The sequence below is a fragment of the Lineus longissimus genome, chromosome 19 (genome assembly GCF_910592395.1).
Source record: "Lineus longissimus chromosome 19, tnLinLong1.2, whole genome shotgun sequence".
In the NCBI taxonomy this organism is placed as follows: Eukaryota; Metazoa; Nemertea; class Pilidiophora; order Heteronemertea; family Lineidae; genus Lineus; species Lineus longissimus.
Window position 1 is genome coordinate 4,660,526 of NC_088326.1, and position 21,023 is coordinate 4,681,548.

At 43.6% G+C, this 21,023-nt stretch overlaps 1 protein-coding gene across 2 annotated transcripts; it reads right to left on the reverse strand.

Annotated features, from left to right (window-relative positions):
- Positions 1 to 113: 113 nt before the first annotated feature.
- Positions 114 to 14,634, reverse strand: LOC135503365 (solute carrier family 23 member 1-like). 2 transcript variants are annotated; one of them, XM_064796918.1, is made up of 12 exons: positions 14,516 to 14,634; positions 13,430 to 13,648; positions 12,974 to 13,131; positions 12,389 to 12,483; positions 11,729 to 11,841; positions 6,591 to 6,772; positions 5,044 to 5,164; positions 4,046 to 4,202; positions 3,464 to 3,717; positions 3,104 to 3,374; positions 2,809 to 2,904; positions 114 to 2,650 (listed from the first exon to the last, which is right to left on the reverse strand). In XM_064796918.1, exons 2-12 carry the CDS (start codon positions 13,643 to 13,645, stop codon positions 2,361 to 2,363), a joined length of 1,953 nt encoding a protein of 650 aa, XP_064652988.1. In that variant the 5' UTR covers positions 13,646 to 13,648; positions 14,516 to 14,634; the 3' UTR covers positions 114 to 2,360. The 2 variants fall into 2 exon arrangements, with proteins under 2 accessions (XP_064652988.1, XP_064652987.1); XM_064796917.1 differs by lacking the exon at positions 14,516 to 14,634 and adding an exon at positions 14,266 to 14,303.
- Between the last annotated feature and the right edge of the window lie 6,389 nt (positions 14,635 to 21,023).

Sequence of the window (21,023 nt, forward strand, 5' to 3'; positions counted from 1 at the left end):
TAATCAATGTCTTGCTGAATTTATCAAACCTTGGTGTTTGTGTAACCCCTTACACTTGATCGATAACACCCACCGTGTGGGGTTGGGTTCAAAAAATTTAAATGATGGGTGAGTGGGAAACAACTTCAACTAAATGTTTATTAATAATAATGTACATACAACGAAGACATGTTTCATGAGTCAGAACACCTAAAATATGAATAAAACCAGTACAATGTAAATAGGCCTATACGGCAAATCTATAAGCCACTGAGGGCGTGTAAATGCTTGCGCTCACCTTACACGACATGAGCCTATCCTAAAAGCAAATAAGGCCAGGGCCTAGCTAATGCATTAACGCATGCATTACCTCGTGCATTGCATGCATGCATAGCATGTAGAAATGAAATGAAGGGCGTATATACTTATGGCCGGTGTAATATATGTGAGTGTTTCCCGTGTGTGAGTGTTTCCCCTCATTGTTTGGGAACGCTCAAAAATAGATTGACAAGTTTTTCTGTGTATCCCCCCTATTGAAAAGTCGTGGTCTCTCTAGCTGCCTATTGTTTGGAAACGCTGACACATGGGGAACAACCACAGATGGTTACACCGGGTCTATTTGGCAAGCCGCTCGTCGAACAGGCATCTTTTTTTGTCCTGTTTGGAGAGCCGCTTGCCAAACAGCACTAAAAAGCCACCCTGTTCGGCAAGCCGGAGAGGTTACAACATGTTGGCCAATCAGAGAGCAGTGACGTCATATTCGAATTTACATGCGCATATTTAACAATGGCCGACTTCCCGCTCTCGATTCAATTTCTGTTACTGAACTCGGGTTTTGGTCAATAATCCATGAAGAAGCATGTACATGTACATGACTGTATGGATTTACAAAAAAAGTCATAAACGTGATTTAACTGATAAGCATGTTAAATGCATTAGTGTGCATTTCTAAAGGCGTTTCACTGTAACTCCAGTGTTGCTGACCGTGTTGCCACGAATGATAATGAGCTCCTGGATGGTTGAATATGCATGAGTTCGGCTCTCCATCTGGGACAGAAAAAAGGCGCTGTTTGGTGAGCCGGGCTTGCCAAATAGTCTCTTCCTATACTTATATAACGATAAATAACTAATCATCCCTGCAACACCGATATTAGAAGGACCAGAGTGAAAGTAGAAATAAGTGGATCAAAATCCAACCCTACATGATGGCCCAAGGCCAACCACAACAACTTCCCAACATCACTGCCCCTGGGCCTACACCGAAAACAAACACCTCTTAACTCGAAAACATGACTGTATGCCAAGTCAGACAGGCCACATAAACTTGTGCTATGGGAGACCTGCTATACAGGGAGCATGTTTGGGTCCTTTTAGACTAGGAGCACGGGGGTCAACCTAGCTGAAAATTTAACCAATTTCTGTGTGTGTCCTCAGCTCTGTACACACTGACAACATTTTCGGTAACATTTTTGGAAACATCTCGGCAACACACCTGGGCAACAAAAATTTGGCGCTGTATACACATGACAACATTCGACAACATGTTCGGCAACTTGTTATCCGAAGGACCCGAATAGCAAAATTTTGATCTGGTTACATTTGTCAGGTGAGTATGTCAATTTGTATTTGCACAATCGATACCCTATATCAGTTGGGACATTACTTGAATAGTTTTGAGGTGTTTGCTTTGGCAGAAACCGCAGCTGATAATACGCAAAATCTCGGAAGCGCCAATGTTCTGACCGCAGTCATTATTTGTATCTCGATCAGCGGTAAGCTAGGCAAGGCATACACTTACAGCACGTTTTAAGATTGTGTATATAATCGTCGATTGTATACATGGCTGTTGATGACAAAGACACATTATCAGAACACTTGTTCGTGGTGCAGTAGAGACGGCCGCCGGCTGCTGAAGCTATGGTAATAGCATTCCGCGAAGTTACTATTTATAGCTCACAAGGTCATTTGCATAAGAAATTGATGACGTTTTAGTCACGTGACAGTCGGACATCGACACTTATTTCTACGCATTTGAGCTTATTTCAAAGTCAATTATCTTTGACCCTGCATTGTTTTTAGCATGAATGATACCATAGAGTCAGAGAAAGAAATATTCAGAACAATTATGTAGTATTTCCAACACTCGGACATGTGCCAGATTGAATCTAACTGCCCTAGTTAGAAAGCCTGAATCAATTACGAAACCGCATGTTTGTCCGACATTGCCTGTAATTCAGCGATGGGGAAATAGAGGGCAGCAGCTGCAGTGACCTCATCTTCGCGGAATGCTATTAAGATACATTTGTGAATACATTACATTATTATTTACGCCGCATATTAGGTTCCCTCAGGTTTGACTGATAATCGCCGTCCTTGCAGCGTTAAACGTCACTAGAGTTTGCCCCTACAGGAGCTCTCACGACTTTCGCCAAACCATTCTGGCCTCTCTTCTTACTGCCCTTCCTCTTTCGACATTTTTTGAAAGGTGTCAAGGTTTCTGGGTCAAAGGTCGGCATGAATGGAATGTATCTGAAGAATTTTACGCTCCTAACCCAAGGCATGATATAGGGAAGATCGTAGACTCGTAAGCTTCCTTTGAGGTGATCCTCTTCTTGAGCATCTTCGTCAGTGCCACGAGCGGAGTTCAACATACCGCGTTCTCGAAGAGTGCCTATTAAGAAAGGGAAACCAGTGATAGGAGTGTGACGACAGGAACAACCCTTCAGAAGAACACAACGGATATGGTTGGGACCATCCGGTCAGGGTGATGCGAGGACCGGTCAGTGAGCCATAGATCAAGGTATTCTGCAAGCTTTAGTAAGCACTCACCTGGAACGAGGTTGTCAAGGAAACCCGCTGTCATGCCTCCGATAAAGAGGGCGTTGGACAGCAAGGCATTGAGAAATAAATCGGCTTGGTCATTGCCTAGAAATAAAAAGAAATGACTGTACGTAGAGGGCCCACTTGGGGAGAATTATATAGAAAATACCTTTATTACCGATACTAATGCTCTAAAGACTGTATGCGTAGTGTTATAGGTAACTGAGAAAGACTTAAGTAAGACACTTTTTGTACCATCGCTACTGATGAAAATGCATGGAGGTAGCATGCTGCCCATACTCACCAGTTTCGAAAGAGTTTCCATGGCTAAGCCATGACGGTATCGCCAGACCGAGTGTCACCGAAAATCCTAAAATAGACAGATTTCTGCTGGAGTTGAGATCCACGTGACTTAGATTGGACATCCCCGTCCCCACGACGAAAGCTAGCTGAGTGAATATTAGTCCACCGAGAACAGGTTCAGGTATCATGGCCAATGCGGCACCGAGTTTACCTATCACTCCACACAGGACGAATATCAGTCCGCCTATTTGAAAGCACAGTCGACTTCCCACCTGAAAATGCAATAACCATTAGAGAACGATTGTCCTTCTTTGTGTACATTTTATTGGTAATTGTACGTAAAAAGGGGAGAGATGTTTACCTTTGTTATCGCAATGGCGCCGATATTGCTACAATAGGATGTCAGTGCGCCGCCTGAGCCGTACAAGCCACCTATTAGACATACAAAACCCTCCATGGCCAGTCCCCGGTTGATCGCATGCAGGGGTGGTGGTGCCTCCTCACAGACTCTGGCACAGGCATAGTAGTCACCGACCGACTCGATCATAGAGCCAATGAAGATCACGAACATGATGAGGAAGCCTGTCACACTCACGGTGGGAAGACCCCACTGACCTACATGGGCGAGAAAATGCAAATATAAGGTATATAAGCTAAACAAACCTTGGTGGAAACCCATGCCGTTATGACGGCTGAGGAGATGAACGGGCCAACTATCTACCTCTGCACCCATGGTTATTACGGCTGAGGAGATGAACGGGCTAACCATCTATCCCTGCACTCGTGGTTATTACGGCTGAGGAGATGAAAGGGCCAACTATCTACCTCTGCATGCATGGTTATTACGGCTGAGGAGATGAACGGGCCAACTATCTATCCCTGCACCCATGGTTATCATCTCTAAAGAGATGAACTTTCATGATCTTTCCTAAACCCTTCCTACCTGGGTATGGTGCAAAGAACCACTTTGCCTGGTACAACCCGTCAAGAGCTGCATCAGTCCTTGCCGTGTAGGCATGATCACTCGGGTCATCCGTGATTGAACCAGTGGCCGTCATGATCAAACATACTATCCACGAAATCAGCAGGCTCAGGAGAATCTGAAATTATTGTCTAAATCATTATTGAGGAGGTAAGGTTCCTCTCTCTCTCTCCATTAGCATAATAACTGTTTCAGTTTCAATTCAGTAGTGATTGTCTATGCAGAACAACGCTAGAACAAACAGGACTGGCTCCTCATTGACAGCGTCACAGTGAATAATACACGATCAGGTCTTAAACAGTCTAGCTCATACTAATATCAACACCTACAACTTATGATATCTTCTTAACAATTCTGACAAGGATGTCGCAAATGTTGTTGTCTGTATGATCATGATGATTACAATAAAGTGCATTATTGTCTTTATTATGTAATCGTCAATTTACAAAAGGTCCCAAAAAACTGTTTTATTTCTTGAAAAAAAACACGAAAAAATCAATGGTGTTGTAGGACAGCAAAAATTAAGACTGCCTGGTGTGTTTTCATGTTGACATCTTACAACATGTACAATGGTTCAGAAACAACAGACTTTCCTGGTTGAATATCAACTTTGGATAATTCCCATTTGTCTAACACTGTCCTACTGCACTGTTAGCTCAGAACACGGCTACCCTCCCCAGGAAGGTGATGGGGTTGGTCACACACACTTATTTCCACAGAATTATACACTTCCAGCAAGATTGTCTTCAATGCTTGATGTAACAAGCCTCGTTTTTGTCGGCAGCGGTCACGATTTCCTGATCGATTTGTGTCTCGCGCGAAAGAGTTGCATTTTGTTTAGCTGGGTGATCCGGGCCTGTCTATTCATGGATGTTGCTGCTGATTCCTTTACCTTTACCCGCGCGCAGTTAGATGGATCTCTGCTTGATGTCACTGCACTGACATATGTGACTACTTACAGGGAATAGTTTAAATGAGGGTATCCAGACAACATGAAAACGTCTCTTTTTGGACCAGCTAACCACGGGAGTTTTGAGTTCACGCATGAATATGGAGAAGATGACCAGTAGAGCAGTAGTCCTGGAATCAAGAGCATTCATCATTTAGGGTGAGTGTGGAGACGATGATCAGTAGAGCAGTAGTACTGGAATCAAGAGCATTCATCATTTAGGGTGAGTGTGGAGAAGATGACCAGTAAACAGTAGTCCTGGAATTAAGAGCATTCATCATTTAGGGTGAGTGTGGAGAAGATGACCAGTAGAGCAGTAGTCCTGGAATCAAGAGCATTCATCATTTAGGGTGAGTGTGGAGAAGATGACCAGTAGAGCAGTAGTCCTGGAATCAAGAGCATTCATCATTTAGGGTGAGTGTGGAGAAGATGACCAGTAGAGCAGTAGTCCTGGAATCAAGAGCATTCATCATTTAGGGTGAGTGTGGAGAAGATGACCAGTAGAGCAGTAGTCCTGGAATCAAGAGCATTCATCATTTAGGGTGAGTGTGGAGAAGATGACCAGTAGAGCAGTAGTCCTGGAATCAAGAGCATTCATCATTTAGGGTGAGTGTGGAGAAGATGACCAGTAGAGCAGTAGTCCTGGAATCAAGAGCATTCATCATTTAGGGTGAGTGTGGAGAAGATGACCAGTAGAGCAGTAGTCCTGGAATCAAGAGCATTCATCATTTAGGGTGAGTGTGGAGAAGATGACCAGTAGAGCAGTAGTCCTGGAATCAAGAGCATTCATCATTTAGGGTGAGTGTGGAGAAGATGACCAGTAGAGCAGTAGTCCTGGAATTAAGAGCATTTATCATTTAGGGTGAGTGTGGAGAAGATGACCAGTAGAGCAGTAGTCCTGGAATTAAGAGCATTTATCATTTAGGGTGAGTGTGGAGAAGATGACCAGTAAACAGTAGTCCTGGAATCAAGAGCATTCATCATTTAGGGTGAGTGTGGAGAAGATGACCAGTAAACAGTAGTCCTGGAATTAAGAGCATTCATCATTTAGGGTGAGTGTGGAGAAGATGACCAGTAGAGCAGTAGTCCTGGAATCAAGAGCATTCATCATTTAGGGTGAGTGTGGAGAAGATGACCAGTAAACAGTAGTCCTGGAATCAAGAGCATTCATCATTTAGGGTGAGTGTGGAGAAGATGACCAGTAAACAGTAGTCCTGGAATTAAGAGCATTCATCATTTAGGGCGAGTGTGGAGAAGATGACCAAGTAAACAGTAGTCCTGGAATCAAGAGCATTCATCATTTACAGGGAATAATTGCAAACCCTCCGCCGCAATTTTGTACTCTGAAATAACGGTTCTCCATCAGCTTGGAATGTTCAAGTTGTCAATGGCAGGGAAGTCTACCAATCATTCATTAACACCATGCGTGTAATGTCTGAGTTACCAATGGCAGGGTAGTCTGTCTATATTCTTTCAACACTAAGCCGGCGCTGTTGCCACTAGTATTTTTGTATCTCTGTAGCATTACCCTCGACGACATCCCAGAGCTCAACTTACATTGCTCCGATTGCCCAATATTTCTGCATCAAGTCCGTGCCATATTGGAAGAGTGATAGACCAATAAGCATGATAACTGGCGTTACCGTGATGGGCCCGACAAACCGCAGCAGTGTGTTGAGAATGCCTGATGCACCAAGAAGAAATTGTGCGAGGGACGCCATGATCATTGCACCTTGGAGCTGGAATAAATCACAATGCTGTGTTATGCCGAAATCCTGCTATTCTCGAATATTGAAACTGTACGTGTGTCGCGAGCCTACCTAAAATGTCGGTTTTGGGGGTCCAAAAGACGTCGGTGACCACGCCTAAAAAATCGGTAATTTTTTGTACCATATTGTCGGTCTGAAATTGAGTTGATTGCCGTAGCTACACACAGGACACTGGGTATTGGAAAAATATGGATTACAAAACACTGGACTGGACTGGAAAAGTCTGGACTGACAGTCATCACTCTCCACCGCCTGGAATGAATGAACTGGTGCCCTGTCCTAGCTCATTTTCCAATACCCCATCGGTGCTTAAAGTCATCATGGAGTCAAAATCTCCCTCCAAAGACAGATGATCCGAATTTTATAAGAATGCTTATTTGGAGCGGAAAGAAACGAAAAGGTTTGCGAACCAGGGATTCTTAAGTACTTGGATGTGTCTTAGCCAATATGTTTAGCTTGCTGGCAGGGGAAAACGGACCACGGGAAAACCAGGCCGGCAAGTTACAAACAAGGCGCGATAAAGTCCCTTTTTCCGCCTTACGTCTCGTCGACTATTAGTACAAGTGCATATTTACATTTTTAAGTTGTAGAGCAGGTTAAAGCTGTTCAAGATATTGTTTTCTTGTTGAAATCGCACAAAAAATAACGTAAAAAGCAGACGAACTGTCCTTGTCTGCCATCTTTGTTCTTGGTCTGTTCCCGCTGCACCAGCAGACGAGGGGATGTGGGATTTGGGAACAGGAGCGGTTCCCGAATGCGTTCTCGCGTGTTCGACTCCTTCGAGAACACCGTTCTTGGTTCGAGAACGGGGAGTCGAATACACCCCAGTACACTGACATACATGCACATCTTTTCAATAGCTCCACGCGTCTTGCATGTCTTGTATGTGTAGGGCTGAGTAATGTACATGGACTACATGCATTATGGACTACATGCATAATGGACTACATTATGTATGACAATAACTCACAGCGTTCAGCGGCGGGCAGAAAATGCATGCTGCATACCGTCTGCAGACTGGGGGTTTTCTCATGAGTCAATAGAATCTAAGGTCTGGAATTAGGGGACCATATCAGCAGTTGCTTTAAGCCAACTTCTGTATTAAAATTAAGATCTGGAATTAGGGGACCATCTCAACAGTTGCCATGTGATTTTCACACTAAAAAATAAGAGGCCATTTCAGGTATATGCCAAACGGTAGAACAAAGATTATCTAGGCCGTTGTGCAAACAGGCTTTGCGATACACCACGAGTTTGGGTGTAGGCCTAAATTCCTTTAACTGTGAACCAAGTGCATCCACTGGCACGCTACATGTATGTGTGACTCGCACGGATTTAGCACGTAGGGCCTACATGATGCTAATCAGCTAGGATGTATCTTGTGACGAGGACTGTAGTAATAAACATTTGCCTGAAAAATTTTTTTATTTGGCCTAACAACACCTGTTTAGAATGTCAAAGAGGCCGGTATTTTCACTTGACATCAAGAGACAGAGGAGAACTGTCAAGGTGGGTGTTTGATATACAATGGTTTTCTGTTCCCTGGGTTTCTTCATTCTGTTATCTTTAATTATCTTTACCCATGTCATTCAGCACTTTTTATCATGAAATGCTGCCTTTGAAACGAACCCAACCTTGCCGGCCAATCAACCAGGCGCACGAGGCACAACAGGCCGATACAATATACATGTTCTGTATTAAGTACGTCATCTGTCATGCACACCCAAAAAAATCTTCCTGCAAGATGATTCACAGGTAATTCAAATATAAGAAAACAAACTTTGAAAAAAAGTTGGCGCAAAGCAACTACTGATATGGTCCCCTAATTCCAAACCTTAGATTCTATTGACTCATGAGAAAACCCCCAGTCTGCAGACGGTATGCAGCATGCATTTTCTGCTTGCCGCAGCATTCAGCATAAAATCGGGTTTGAGCTTTGTAATGAACCCGCTAATGAATAATAATATAAATGCTGTTCACAGAATTCAGACTTTAGTCTGGTTACTCTAAGGATAGAACGAAAGGGGAAAGCCTCCCCACTGTCCTATAATTACAGATTTATTATCTCTTTACAATAGCATTACTGCATTGAGGGCAAGTGAAACTCTAGTGCCGATTGTTTAGGGTTAGTTTGGGTTATTAGTTATTCACCAAATGGCATAAATAACCCTAATTATCAATATTCCATATGTGATACCTGTATAGCACATTTTGTTTATCTCCAAATCCAAATATTCATATATTCAAGGTGGCAGCACCCAGGTGTCTCTGGGGTGGGTTGAAAGGGTTCATATTGGATCAAGCCGGAAATACCCACACCAAAACCATATTGCTCCACAGCAACTGTGGTCAATTGGAGAAGTGCGTAATGAATTAATGCATTACAAAAAATGAAAAAAAATTGTTTTTCATATTTTTATCAGTTATGTATAGATTTAAGATATTTGGCACTATCCTAGCATTTTTCCTAGGTTTTGGCCAATGGGTGATAACCAGAGGGTTAACCGTTTGCCTCAATATCTCCCGTACACGCTACTGTATGGCAGGCGAAGTATTGTTTTATTCGATCTTAAAAATTGTTATCTTCAATAATTTTTTTCTATTTGTTAACACGTTTTCTATGCAGTTGTTGAAAACAATTTGTGCGATAGTATTTTTTGTATGCGATAACAAGATTATGGTATTTTAAACATTTCAAGCATTCGCATTTTTATAATTATGTGCGAAAACATTTTATATGTTCGATAATTCGCATTCTGGGAAAGGAAGTGACGTGATGACCTAAGAGTGAGAAGGACTGTTTTCATGGTGATCATCGTGCCCTTCTGGGGGAGGGGGGTATAGGTCGACAATATTAGGGAAAACTGAAGTTGATAACATTTTGAGGAGCAGGGCAGGGCAAGGGGCCTAACTGCCGATGATAAAGACTATTCCTCTGTACGAGTTCCATTTACAAGTGACAAGTGACCCAACACTCATCTCACATTCCCTTGCCTTACGTCCTAAATCTGCCAATTAGCCATTGCCACGACCACTACCGCCACCCCTTTCCGGTTATCACAATCGGCGGATGTCAATACCCGATGCACACCCAGTGTCTCGGCGTGCTACACTGCACTTGCAATGAGACAGGAATGTTGGCCTACATTCTTCACAAAGCCAGTCTTTGTTCACAAACACGTGGTGAAGCACGTGTAGAAATGTTTACATCCATGACGTCACTCCCTTCCCAGAATCCAATTTATTGCATATAAACATATTTTCGCACAAACAAATTTTTACTTGAAAATTTGGTACATGTATGTTCAATAAGCCAAAATTTACTTATGGCAGCATATAAAAACATATTATTGGATATATAAAGTTTTACTGTATATAAAAAGTTTTATTGCAGATAAAAACTCTTATCGCAAATAAAATTTTTGTTTAGATCGAATAAAACAACACTTCGCCTGTCATACTACTGTAACAACTCAAGCGCTGGAGCCTGAGACGCAAAAATCTCTCGATTGCGATGGTCAAGAATCGGTATGAGCTGCGGCCCGCAATGATCAAGTTACACAGTGATTACCGGTTTTACCCCAGGCGAGAAGTATTTGTACATACATGCATCGTCAATCGCAGTCATAATTGCAAACCGTTGCGATAAAAATTGTTTGTTTACGGGTTGCTGACGTGACAAGTACTGCGAGTGCCTTGCAATATATTGCTGAGTCTGCATTTTAACATAAACGTCATATGCATGATATGATATACTCTAAGAATGCGTATACTAGTATTTACAAACCCGAGAACGCGTGCAGCTGGCATGTGACCGGATGTAGTGAAATGGGACAGCGTCGTGTGCACTGCCTATTCTCAATATACTGCTGCAGTCCTTGTTCTAACCGTAGCACAGAAATTCATCAGCAAATTCAATTTAATTTGGTGCCTTTGAACAGCCTTAAATGGCCCCAAGGAACAAGTGTTCTTCGCTATTTGGAAGGTAATAGATTAAGGAAGTATAAAGACCTATAGTATGCAATACAACAGATAAGAGATGAGCCAGATTACAATTTTGACTAGATTGGCATTGATTGTATAAGGCGAGAACTCATAGAAATTCCAGAACGTCTGTTTGAAATATTTGCAGCCCCCAAATCTGATCCTATGATGACTAACTTGAAAACAGTAGACAATGATATATGGTACCACAACAAAAAGTGATAGCTGTTTCTCAGTCATTGTCTGCCAAAGATTACGGGACCATCGTTTTTGGCACGAAAATTTACCGATTTTTTAGGCGCGGACACCAACGTTTTTGGACCCCAAAGCCGGCATTTTAGGCGCTCCGCCGCATAGGCGCATGACATACGCGGGCTAGCAGATAAGCTACACCTCTAACTAATATTGATGCGTGCCAGGGCAGATAAACTACACCTCTAACTAATATTGATGAGTGCGTGGGCAGATAAACTACACCTCTAACTAATATTGATGAGTGCGTGGGCAGATAAAATACAGCTCTAACTAATATTGATGCGTGCGTGGGCAGATAAACTACACCTCTAACTAATATTGATGCGTGCCTGGGTAGAAAAACTACACCTCTACCTAATATTGATGCGTACCAGGGCAGATAAACTACACCTCTAACTAATATTGATGAGTGCGTGGGCAGATAAACTACACCTCTAACTAATATTGATGCGTGCCTGGGCAGAAAAACTACACCTCTACCTAATATTGATGCGTGCCTGGGCAGAAAAACTACACCTCTACCTAATATTGATGAGTGCGAGGGCAGATAAACTACACCTCTAACTAATATTGATGCATGCCTGGGCAGATAAGCGACATTACTAAGCACTACTAATATCGATGCGTGTCTTGGCAGATAAACGGCTAATATCATGTTCGTCTTCAACCTTTCCTTGATTGCATTACCTCTCTCATTCGAATCTGCCAAACTTCTGTTCGATCTATGTTTGTTTCGTTAAGACGAGTTGCATTCAATGTGGAGTTGAAGAGTGAATGATTCGACAGAATTGATTCATTACCTGCAGGGAATAAGAAAACTATGCTAATCTAGTTTGGTGGAGATTGGCCTCCGTGGCATTGGCCACCGACCAGTTTGAGGAGAGGAAAATCTATAACATGAAAATCGTGCAGAACGGGCTAGGATAAGGGTTGCTGAACGCTCAAGAGGTAGAAGAAGCAGGAGAAATTGTAGAAAAAGAAAAAAAGACGTTATACTATTGACAAGGGAACCAAGGTGGAGATTTAGGCAAACCTTTCATTTATTGTTTTTCTGAAAATGTTCTCATCTTCTTATTATTATAAAAGGCTGATGCTTTCATGCGAAAGTCAGATGGAATGAAAGACCCAAGGTAGAAGATATATAATGGTTTGAATAGTGTTTCTTCACAAATCACCAATTGTTTACTAATATCATTTACAGTGCAAAAGTCATAATGCCTCTGTTTCTGAACCTAGAATGTAGTAGTGTGGTAATTCGGTTCACGAGGGCATCTCGACTAAACACACTCACAGAGTTTGTTAATGGGTTTATCATGTCAGAGAACATTACAAATGCAGGCTACTCACCCCGAGCGAGATCTGGGCATCGCATCTGGTCAACTGATAATATGCTTACAACGGCTGGGAGGATGAGATAGTTTCCACCCTGCATGATAGGAAGCCTGAAAGCGGAATATTCATTATCTAAACAGTAGCCTTAGACAGTGATTGACCCCAGCTTCCACTGGTCTGTACCACGAGTCATTGATCAAACATCTAAACAACAGTCTTCAGACAATGATCGACCCCAACACCCACTGGCGTGCACCACAAGTCATGGATCAAACATCTCAACAGCAGTCTTCAAACAATGATCGACCCCCAACACCCACTGGCGTGCACCACAAGTCATGGATCAAACATCTAAACAGCAGTCTTCTGACAATGATCGAACCCCCAACATCCATTGGCCTGTAACACACGTCTGCGAAAGGGCCTTTGTGTGGAGGAAGATGTCAACATATCGTCATACTCAGAGAACAGTGAAGGTCAAGTGAAAGTCAAGTAAGGGCTGTTCGGTTGCATTCCACTCCACCCTGCTCCTTCCCGTCATCCTTGCAGCTATCACAGTTGCGCGATCACCAAGATCATGTTTTGAATTGTACCACTTACCTCACGCCGATTGTTGTCTGGAGAAATGTGCCTATCCCGCATGTGACGAGGAATGTAGAGACGAGTTCGGCTTTTACAAGGTTCAGATCCCCGGCACAAATGAAAGGGGCTACGAGCAATGGCAGGCCAACACAAGTGTTAATACACACCATGACTTGCTGAAAATAGTGCCAACGCGCTGTTAATTCTACATGTATATCAATTTTCGCATGCAAGATGACAGCCTTATTCAAGTATATTCAATGGATTTAACATGCAGTGATAAATGTAAAATGTTCATTGGAGTACAGAAATTGTGCGGTTAAACCATAGTTATTATTTACCAGGCCACTTCACTAAATAAAGCTTGATCTTGCACTTGAACAACGGTTACTAACTATCAGGCTACTTGGCTAAATTAAGCTTACCATAGTAACTAACTAACAGGCTATTTGGCTACACACATGTGAAATGTACCTGGAATCCAAAAATAACCGCCATCAAGATTGATGGTCTCTCCTCGACCCGATACATCATGCGTTTCACTTCGTCTTGGGCCTCGGTTTGACTCTCTATTTCGGATCCATCTTCGAATTGAACTCGATCATCATGTGTGTTCTGCTGTAGCAGCGAGCGGGGAAATTGGCCTGTAGTTCGATTTATGACTGCCCCTCCTAGTTCAGTCGAATCCATTAGCTGAAAGCAGATATCAATATTACTGTAAACATGCCAAACACAAAATCGACAAAGCCGAGAAGCATCGAGTCATTGTCCACCACACCAGCATGCATGGCGTTTGGCTGATCAAAATGCACAAAAGCTTGAATCAGATATTTTATTTTACGGTTTAAAAGACCAGTTCAGCGTGTAGTTTGTCCAGCCCCTTTTCAACAATGAGGCGGTCATAATTTAGTACTGCTATAACGCTCAAGCCAATCCGGAGCATAGACCCGCAGTGTGTAATCTTAGCTTTGCCGCTCATTGAAGAAATGGTGTTGATTTTATAGTGACTGGTCAGAATATCAGAATGATAACCAGCCGGTTACGTCAAATCTGTCAATTTATTGCTGATCTGGCCAATCCAGACACTGAAAATTCGCTCTTGACGACATGCCTCCATTCTCCACTCATGGATGTGGCTTTGCAGTATTGTAATCGTGAATTGGGACAAGGCCAACGGACTGGTCGTTTAAAACCGAGAATAAAGTATATCTTTGCAACACAACGAAACAAAAGGGCCGACAATTTCAAAGCAAACCATCTTTTTATCCACAAAGATTGAGGATTTGAGTAAATTGAAAATAATGTATTACTGCGGCAGCCACGAAATTACAGATCCGCTCACAGTGAAATATCGGCACCTGTTATGAATACTTTTATTACTCATGGCAAGCTACATGTAGATTTTCATTCAAATCTGCATTTGAATGAGATCTACATATCACATTTTGCATACTCGTCATTAAAACCTAAATAACAAACCTAAATTAAAGGTAAAGCGCCTTGAAGTGTTTTACAAAAGGCGCTATATAAATTGTTTTAATAATAATAATAATAACTTACTCATCACATTTTTCATCCAGGTCGTGTCGCTTTGGAGTATCCGATGAAGATTGCAGTAAGTCACGTGATTGGAGCGGAGCCATGCCTCATCTTCCATGATGCCTGCACCAAAGCAAAGCGGTCCTGAAACAAAAAGGGTTCAACTGTGTTCATACAAATGTTCGTTTGTTGTTATCTTGAAAAGTGCAACTGTATTCACTGGATCCATGCTCATGCGATGCCATATCTCAAATGCACTTAGCTCTATGCTTTCAGCATCGCCACCTCTTGTCTCAGGTGCCTGGGGCCATTAGTGTTGGATGCCACTCTGGATGAACTCGGCATCCCCTCCAGCTGTCTCATATACCTGGGGCCATTATGTTGTTGGATGCCACTTCTAGATGAACTCGTCGGCATCTCCACTACCTGTCTCACATGTCTGGGGCCATTATGGTGTGGGATGCCACTTTTTGATAAACTCGGCATTCCCCCCACCTGTCTCATATGCCTGGGGCCATTATGGTGTGGGATGTCACTTGTCGAATCAGCCGGTTCTGAAGCAGATGGCGCTCGAACTTTGGATCTCCAGCCGCGCTGTCGTCGAGTGGAATGCTTTCATCGTATGTGTTACGTACGTGACTGCGGTTTTTCATACGGGGACACACATATTTGGCGCTGGTGAAGGACTAGGTAAGGAGGCTAGAGCAGATAAGACGTCAATTCCTAACGTCTTCTTGTGTTGAGTGCCTTCTAAATACCAAGATCAGGGACAAGGCTCCAGGGACAAACCCCTGCGATGTAATCACGCTAATCTTTACAGAGATGGAACCCGTCATCGTGACCACGGGAGATTTCATTCGCAGCCAGTAGAACGAAATAACGGGATACTCATTTACCAACTAATTGAACATCATGAAAATGATAAAAATCCGCCCAGTCAGGTTTTCTTTAAGATCAATATCTGCTTTGCTTTTTGCCCTAGGCATGCTGGGCTTCAAAAAAGCAAAAGGAATAGGAAGCATCGAAAGGTCGTTCTTCTAGATCTGCACGCTACTAAGGTTACTTCTCTTGGTCGTGATAGGACTTGTTAAAGGAGAACCTCTCCTTGCGCCGAGGAACAAATTTGCATACTTCTTGGAATTGCATGCTTATTCACGAACTATCTGCTGTATCTGGGGCTTGGTGCCTTAGCCTTTGGAGTTGCGAATGCCATTTTCTACTCCACGACAATAATGGTTGGGATCTTAGCTTACTTCCTCCTAAAAGAACATTTGGGAATCTCCGATATTTCCATTACTATTCTTTTGATAATCGGTGTGATGTTTGTTGTCCAGACAACGTTTCTAAAGGAGTTGTTTGGAATTCGTGATAGTGCCGTATTCACGAACCACACGATGGAACATCGAAACAAAGCTGGTAAAATGATGCAATTGGTGACTGGCACAGCCTTCAAACATAGGGGAGTACATGTAGCGCGAGTTAACGCCAGTGTAGCAGTCTGGTATGCCCCTCCCCTGTAAAAACGTCCTTCCGTATTGTATATATGCTATTTAATACCTCATCAGGGTATGTTGAAGTGAAGTAGAGCAATGAGAACATGGCCCTGTGGCCACTGAGGTCCCGGTGTAGAAGTTTGAAATGTCCTGGGATAGAATGCCCGGGAAACAAAGGATTCTATTATGCGCTTCAATCTCTGAGCCATTGACGGTCAGGGTCTCAATAGAACCATATTGCAGAATAGGGCCGGACACTTTTTCCAGGGGGGTAATTGTTACTGTTACACCGGGTTCGATTCCCGGTCGTCCTTCAGAAGAAAGAAACTGCCTGTCGTTATATAACAATCATCAGTTCCAGGGAAAATTGTATACTGCTGATCAACTTTTTTCGACAAAAGTGTGACTTGAGCAAATATTTAACGACAGTGCCATATGGACTCTGATAAATGATAAGATGTTCCCAAGTATGCAGTTTTCATCACAAATTGCTCCTTACCCGAGATTGTTCTCTGCGACACTCAAAAAGACTGGACATTAGTGAGCCGATATCACAGCTGTTCTAAAGAAAAAAGGAAGTGACATTTCAACAGAGTAAGAGGAAAAGAAAACTGAAATTTGCAAATAGTCAATCATATTTGAGCAAAAATCGATACAGCAGTGAACTAATAGTTTAACGGGTAAACAACCTGTAACATGTGTAAAGTGATCATGATTGCTAAGACATAGCCGAGTAAATCAAAAAGTTGCATTCAACACCATGGCCCCAGGCATATAAGAGTAGTGGGGATGCCGGGTTCATCAAAAAGTGGCATCCCACACCAATGGCAACAGGTATATGAGACAGGTGGTGGGGATGCCGAGTTCATCGAGAAGTGGTATCCCACACCATAATGGTCCCAGGTATATGAGACAGGTGGTGGGGATGCCGAGTTCATCAAGAAGTGGCATCCCACACCATAATGACCCCAGTTATATGAGACAGGTGGTGGGGATGCCGAGTTCATCAAAAAGTGGCATCCCACACCATAACGGCCCCAGAGATATGAGACAGGTGGAGGGGATGCCGAGTTCATCGAGATGTGGCATCCCACACCAATGGCAACAGGTATATGAAACAGGTTGTTGGGATGCCGAGTTCATCAAGAAGTGGCAACCCACGACATAATGGCCCCAGTTATATGAAACAGGTGGTGGGGATGCTGAGTTCATCAAAAAGTCGCAACCCACACCTCAATGGCCCCAGGTATATGAGACAGGTGGTGGGGATGCTGAGTTCATCAAAAAGTCGCATCCCACACCACAATGGCCCCAGGTATATGAGACAGGTGGTTGGGATGCTGAGTTCATCAAAAAGTCGCATCCTACACCATAATGGCCCCAGGTACATGAGACAGGTAGTAGGGATGCTGTGTTCATCAAAAAGTGGCATCCCACACCAATGGCAACAGGTATATGAGACAGGTGGTGGGGATGCCGAGTTCATCGAGAAGTGGTATCCCACACCATAATGGTCCCAGGTATATGAGACAGGTGGTGGGGATGCGGAGTTCATCAAGAAGTGGCATCCCACACCATAATGACCCCAGTTATATGAGACAGGTGGTGGGGATGCCGAGTTCATCAAAAAGTGGCATCCCACACCATAACGGCCCCAGAGATATGAGACAGGTGGAGGGGATGCCGAGTTCATCGAGATGTGGCATCCCACACCAATGGCAACAGGTATATGAAACAGGTTGTTGGGATGCCGAGTTCATCAAGAAGTGGCAACCCACGACATAATGGCCCCAGTTATATGAAACAGGTGGTGGGGATGCTGAGTTCATCAAAAAGTCGCAACCCACACCACAATGGCCCCAGGTATATGAGACAGGTGGTGGGGATGCTGAGTTCATCAAAAAGTCGCATCCCACACCACAATGGCCCCAGGTATATGAGACAGGTGGTTGGGATGCTGAGTTCATCAAAAAGTCGCATCCTACACCATAATGGCCCCAGGTACATGAGACAGGTAGTAGGGATGCTGTGTTCATCAAAAAGTCGCATCCCACACCAAAGGTCCCAGGTATATGAGACAGGTAGTAAGGATGCTGTGTTCATCAAAAAGTCGCATCCCACACCAAAGGTCCCAGGTATATGAGACAGGTAGTAGGGATGCTGTGTTCATCAAAAAGTCGCATCCCACACCAAAGGTCCCAGGTATATGAGACAGGTAGTAAGGATGCTGTGTTCATCAAAAAGTCGCATCCCACACCAAAGGTCCCAGGTATATGAGACAGGTAGTAGGGATGCTGTGTTCATCAAAAAGTCGCATCCCACACCAAAGGTCCCAGGTATATGAGACAGGTAGTAGGGATGCTGTGTTCATCAAAAAGTCGCATCCCACACCAAAGGTCCCAGGTATATGAGACAGGTAGTAAGGATGCTGTGTTCATCAAAAAGTCGCATCCCACACCAAAGGTCCCAGGTATATGAGACAGGTAGTAGGGATGCTGTGTTCATCAAAAAGTCGCATCCCACACCAAAGGTCCCAGGTATATGAGACAGGTAGTAAGGATGCTGTGTTCATCAAAAAGTCGCATCCCACACCAAAGGTCCCAGGTATATGAGACAGGTAGTAGGGATGCTGTGTTCATCAAAAAGTCGCATCCCACACCAAAGGTCCCAGGTATATGAGACAGGTAGTAGGGATGCTGTGTTCATCTGGAGTGACATCTGGTGATGTTGAAATCATAAAGCTAAGTTCATTCGAATACAGTGAATACAGTAGCACTTTTCAAAACAACAACAAGCCAACATTTGTATAAACACACTGCCAAGCGTTATGTTCCTAGGGAAGGTGTTGAAGGGCTATATTTTGCCTTCGTCAATGCTCGATCAACCCGAAATAAAGTGGCTGACATCACTGACTACATTGTTCACGAAGACATTGACATTTGTTCATTCACAGAAACATGGTTAAAGGAAATTGACACTGTCACTGTAAATTCGCTCTCCATCGAGGGATACAATTTCAACCACGTCCCCAGGCCAGGTGATCAGTCAGGTGGTGGTACTGGGCTGATGTATCGTACGAATTTGGATATAAAGCTAGGGGACAGTTTTGCAAAGGATTCGTTTGAATGCTCCGAATGGACCTTGAAATATCAATCACGGATGATAAAGAATGTTGTGATCTGCAGGCCAAAATCTTGTGGTGACTGCATTGGGGTTTTCATTCGGGAATTCTCGGAATATCTTGAATCCTTCATTATAACCCCGGAGGTCCTCATTATCTCTGGCGACTTCAACCTACATATGGCCATGCCTGAAAAACGTGAAGTTAGGCTATTCAATGATCTCCTGCAAATGTTTAGTCTGAAGCAACATGTCAGGGGTCCAACACACATCTCGGGACATACCCTGGATCTCATTCTCACAAGGGAGTCCCAAGAGGTTATATCTGGAGATGTACGGGCTACTTTGAGGCTATCGGATCATTTGTTTGTTCCTGCAAAACTTATCTTCCTGAAACCCAAAGCGACTACGCATACATACACCTACCGAGATTGCGCCAGATCAATGTCAATAATTTCAGGGCTGAGATTAGGTCATCACCATTATGCTCCGCTATTAGCTCGCATGAAAAAGTGACTACTCTTGTGGATCAGTATAACCACACCCTGTCAGAACTGCTTGACAAACACGCACCTGTCATCACCAAAACGAAACAAACGAGACCAATGATACCGTGGTTCGATGGCCATCAAAGCAGCTTCGATCCAAACGGAAAAGGCTGGAGAAGAAACGTCACATGTCTTCAGCAGCCGCTTCAGAATATCGAAAACTCCGGAATGAGTACTCGAGGGCAATTATATCTGCCAGGAGGAGATATTACAGAAGACTTATTGATGAATGTGACAGTGACTCGAAAAAGTTGTTTCGTGTTATTAACACTTTCATGAAAGGTAGCCATGAGGTCCAGCTCTCTGACCACTATGATATCAAGACACTGGCAAATGACTTCGGTGAGTTCTTCGTGCGCAAGATTGACCTCATTAGAGACAAGATTCACAACATCAACGTGGCACCAACTGTGGCTGTGACATCACAGCCCTCGTCCACTCTTGAGGCCTTCTCACCTCTTACGGAAGATGAGGTAAAGCGGATCATTATGAGCTCTTCGAATGCTTCATGTGGTCTTAATCCTATCCCGAACTGGCTCCTAAAGCAAACAGTCGGTGACCTTGCTCCGATTATCACTGAGATAGTCAATCGGTCCCTTGAGTCAGGCCTGATACCTGACCAGTGGAAGACAGCTCTACTAACACCAATACTTAAGAAGTCAGGACTTGATCTGGTCCTTTCGAACTACAGACCTGTAAGTAACCAGAGTTTTATCTCCAAAGTAGTGGAGGAGGCGGTTGTCCAACAACTGGTTGTACATAGTAAGTCTTTCGCGCCACTGCCTGTGGTGCAATCCGCCTATCGGAAGAACCACTCACCTGAAACTGCTCTAGTCAAGGTTCAAAATGACATTCTCATGAGCATGGATAAACAAGAAGTCGTGCTCCTGGTGATGCTGGATCTCAGTGCAGCATTCGATACTGTAGACACTTCCAAGCTTCTGGAGACTTTGAACATTGACTTTGGGGTGGGTGGTAGTGCCCTTGGCTGGCTAAGCCGTTACCTTAGATACCGGAGGCAACGCGTTGTTTTAAAGGGGGGAGATTCGGGGGACTTTACGATTAGATGTGGCGTGCCACAGGGAAGCTGCCTGGGCCCCGTTCTCTTTTTTTTTACGTGTCAAGATTGTACAGCCTCATCTCAAAATATCTACCTTCTGCCCACGGTTTCTTAGATGACAATCAGCTGTACCTTGCCTTTAAACCAATGCCACTAACATCCCAGACTGAAGCGATGAAGCCACCGAGAGATGCATAGTTTAAGTTAGAGCATGGTATATTGAAAATGAACTCATGATCAATGACACTAAAACTGAGTTTGCCATCTTTGGCACACGGCAGCAGCTTGCAAAGGTGAACATTGCATCA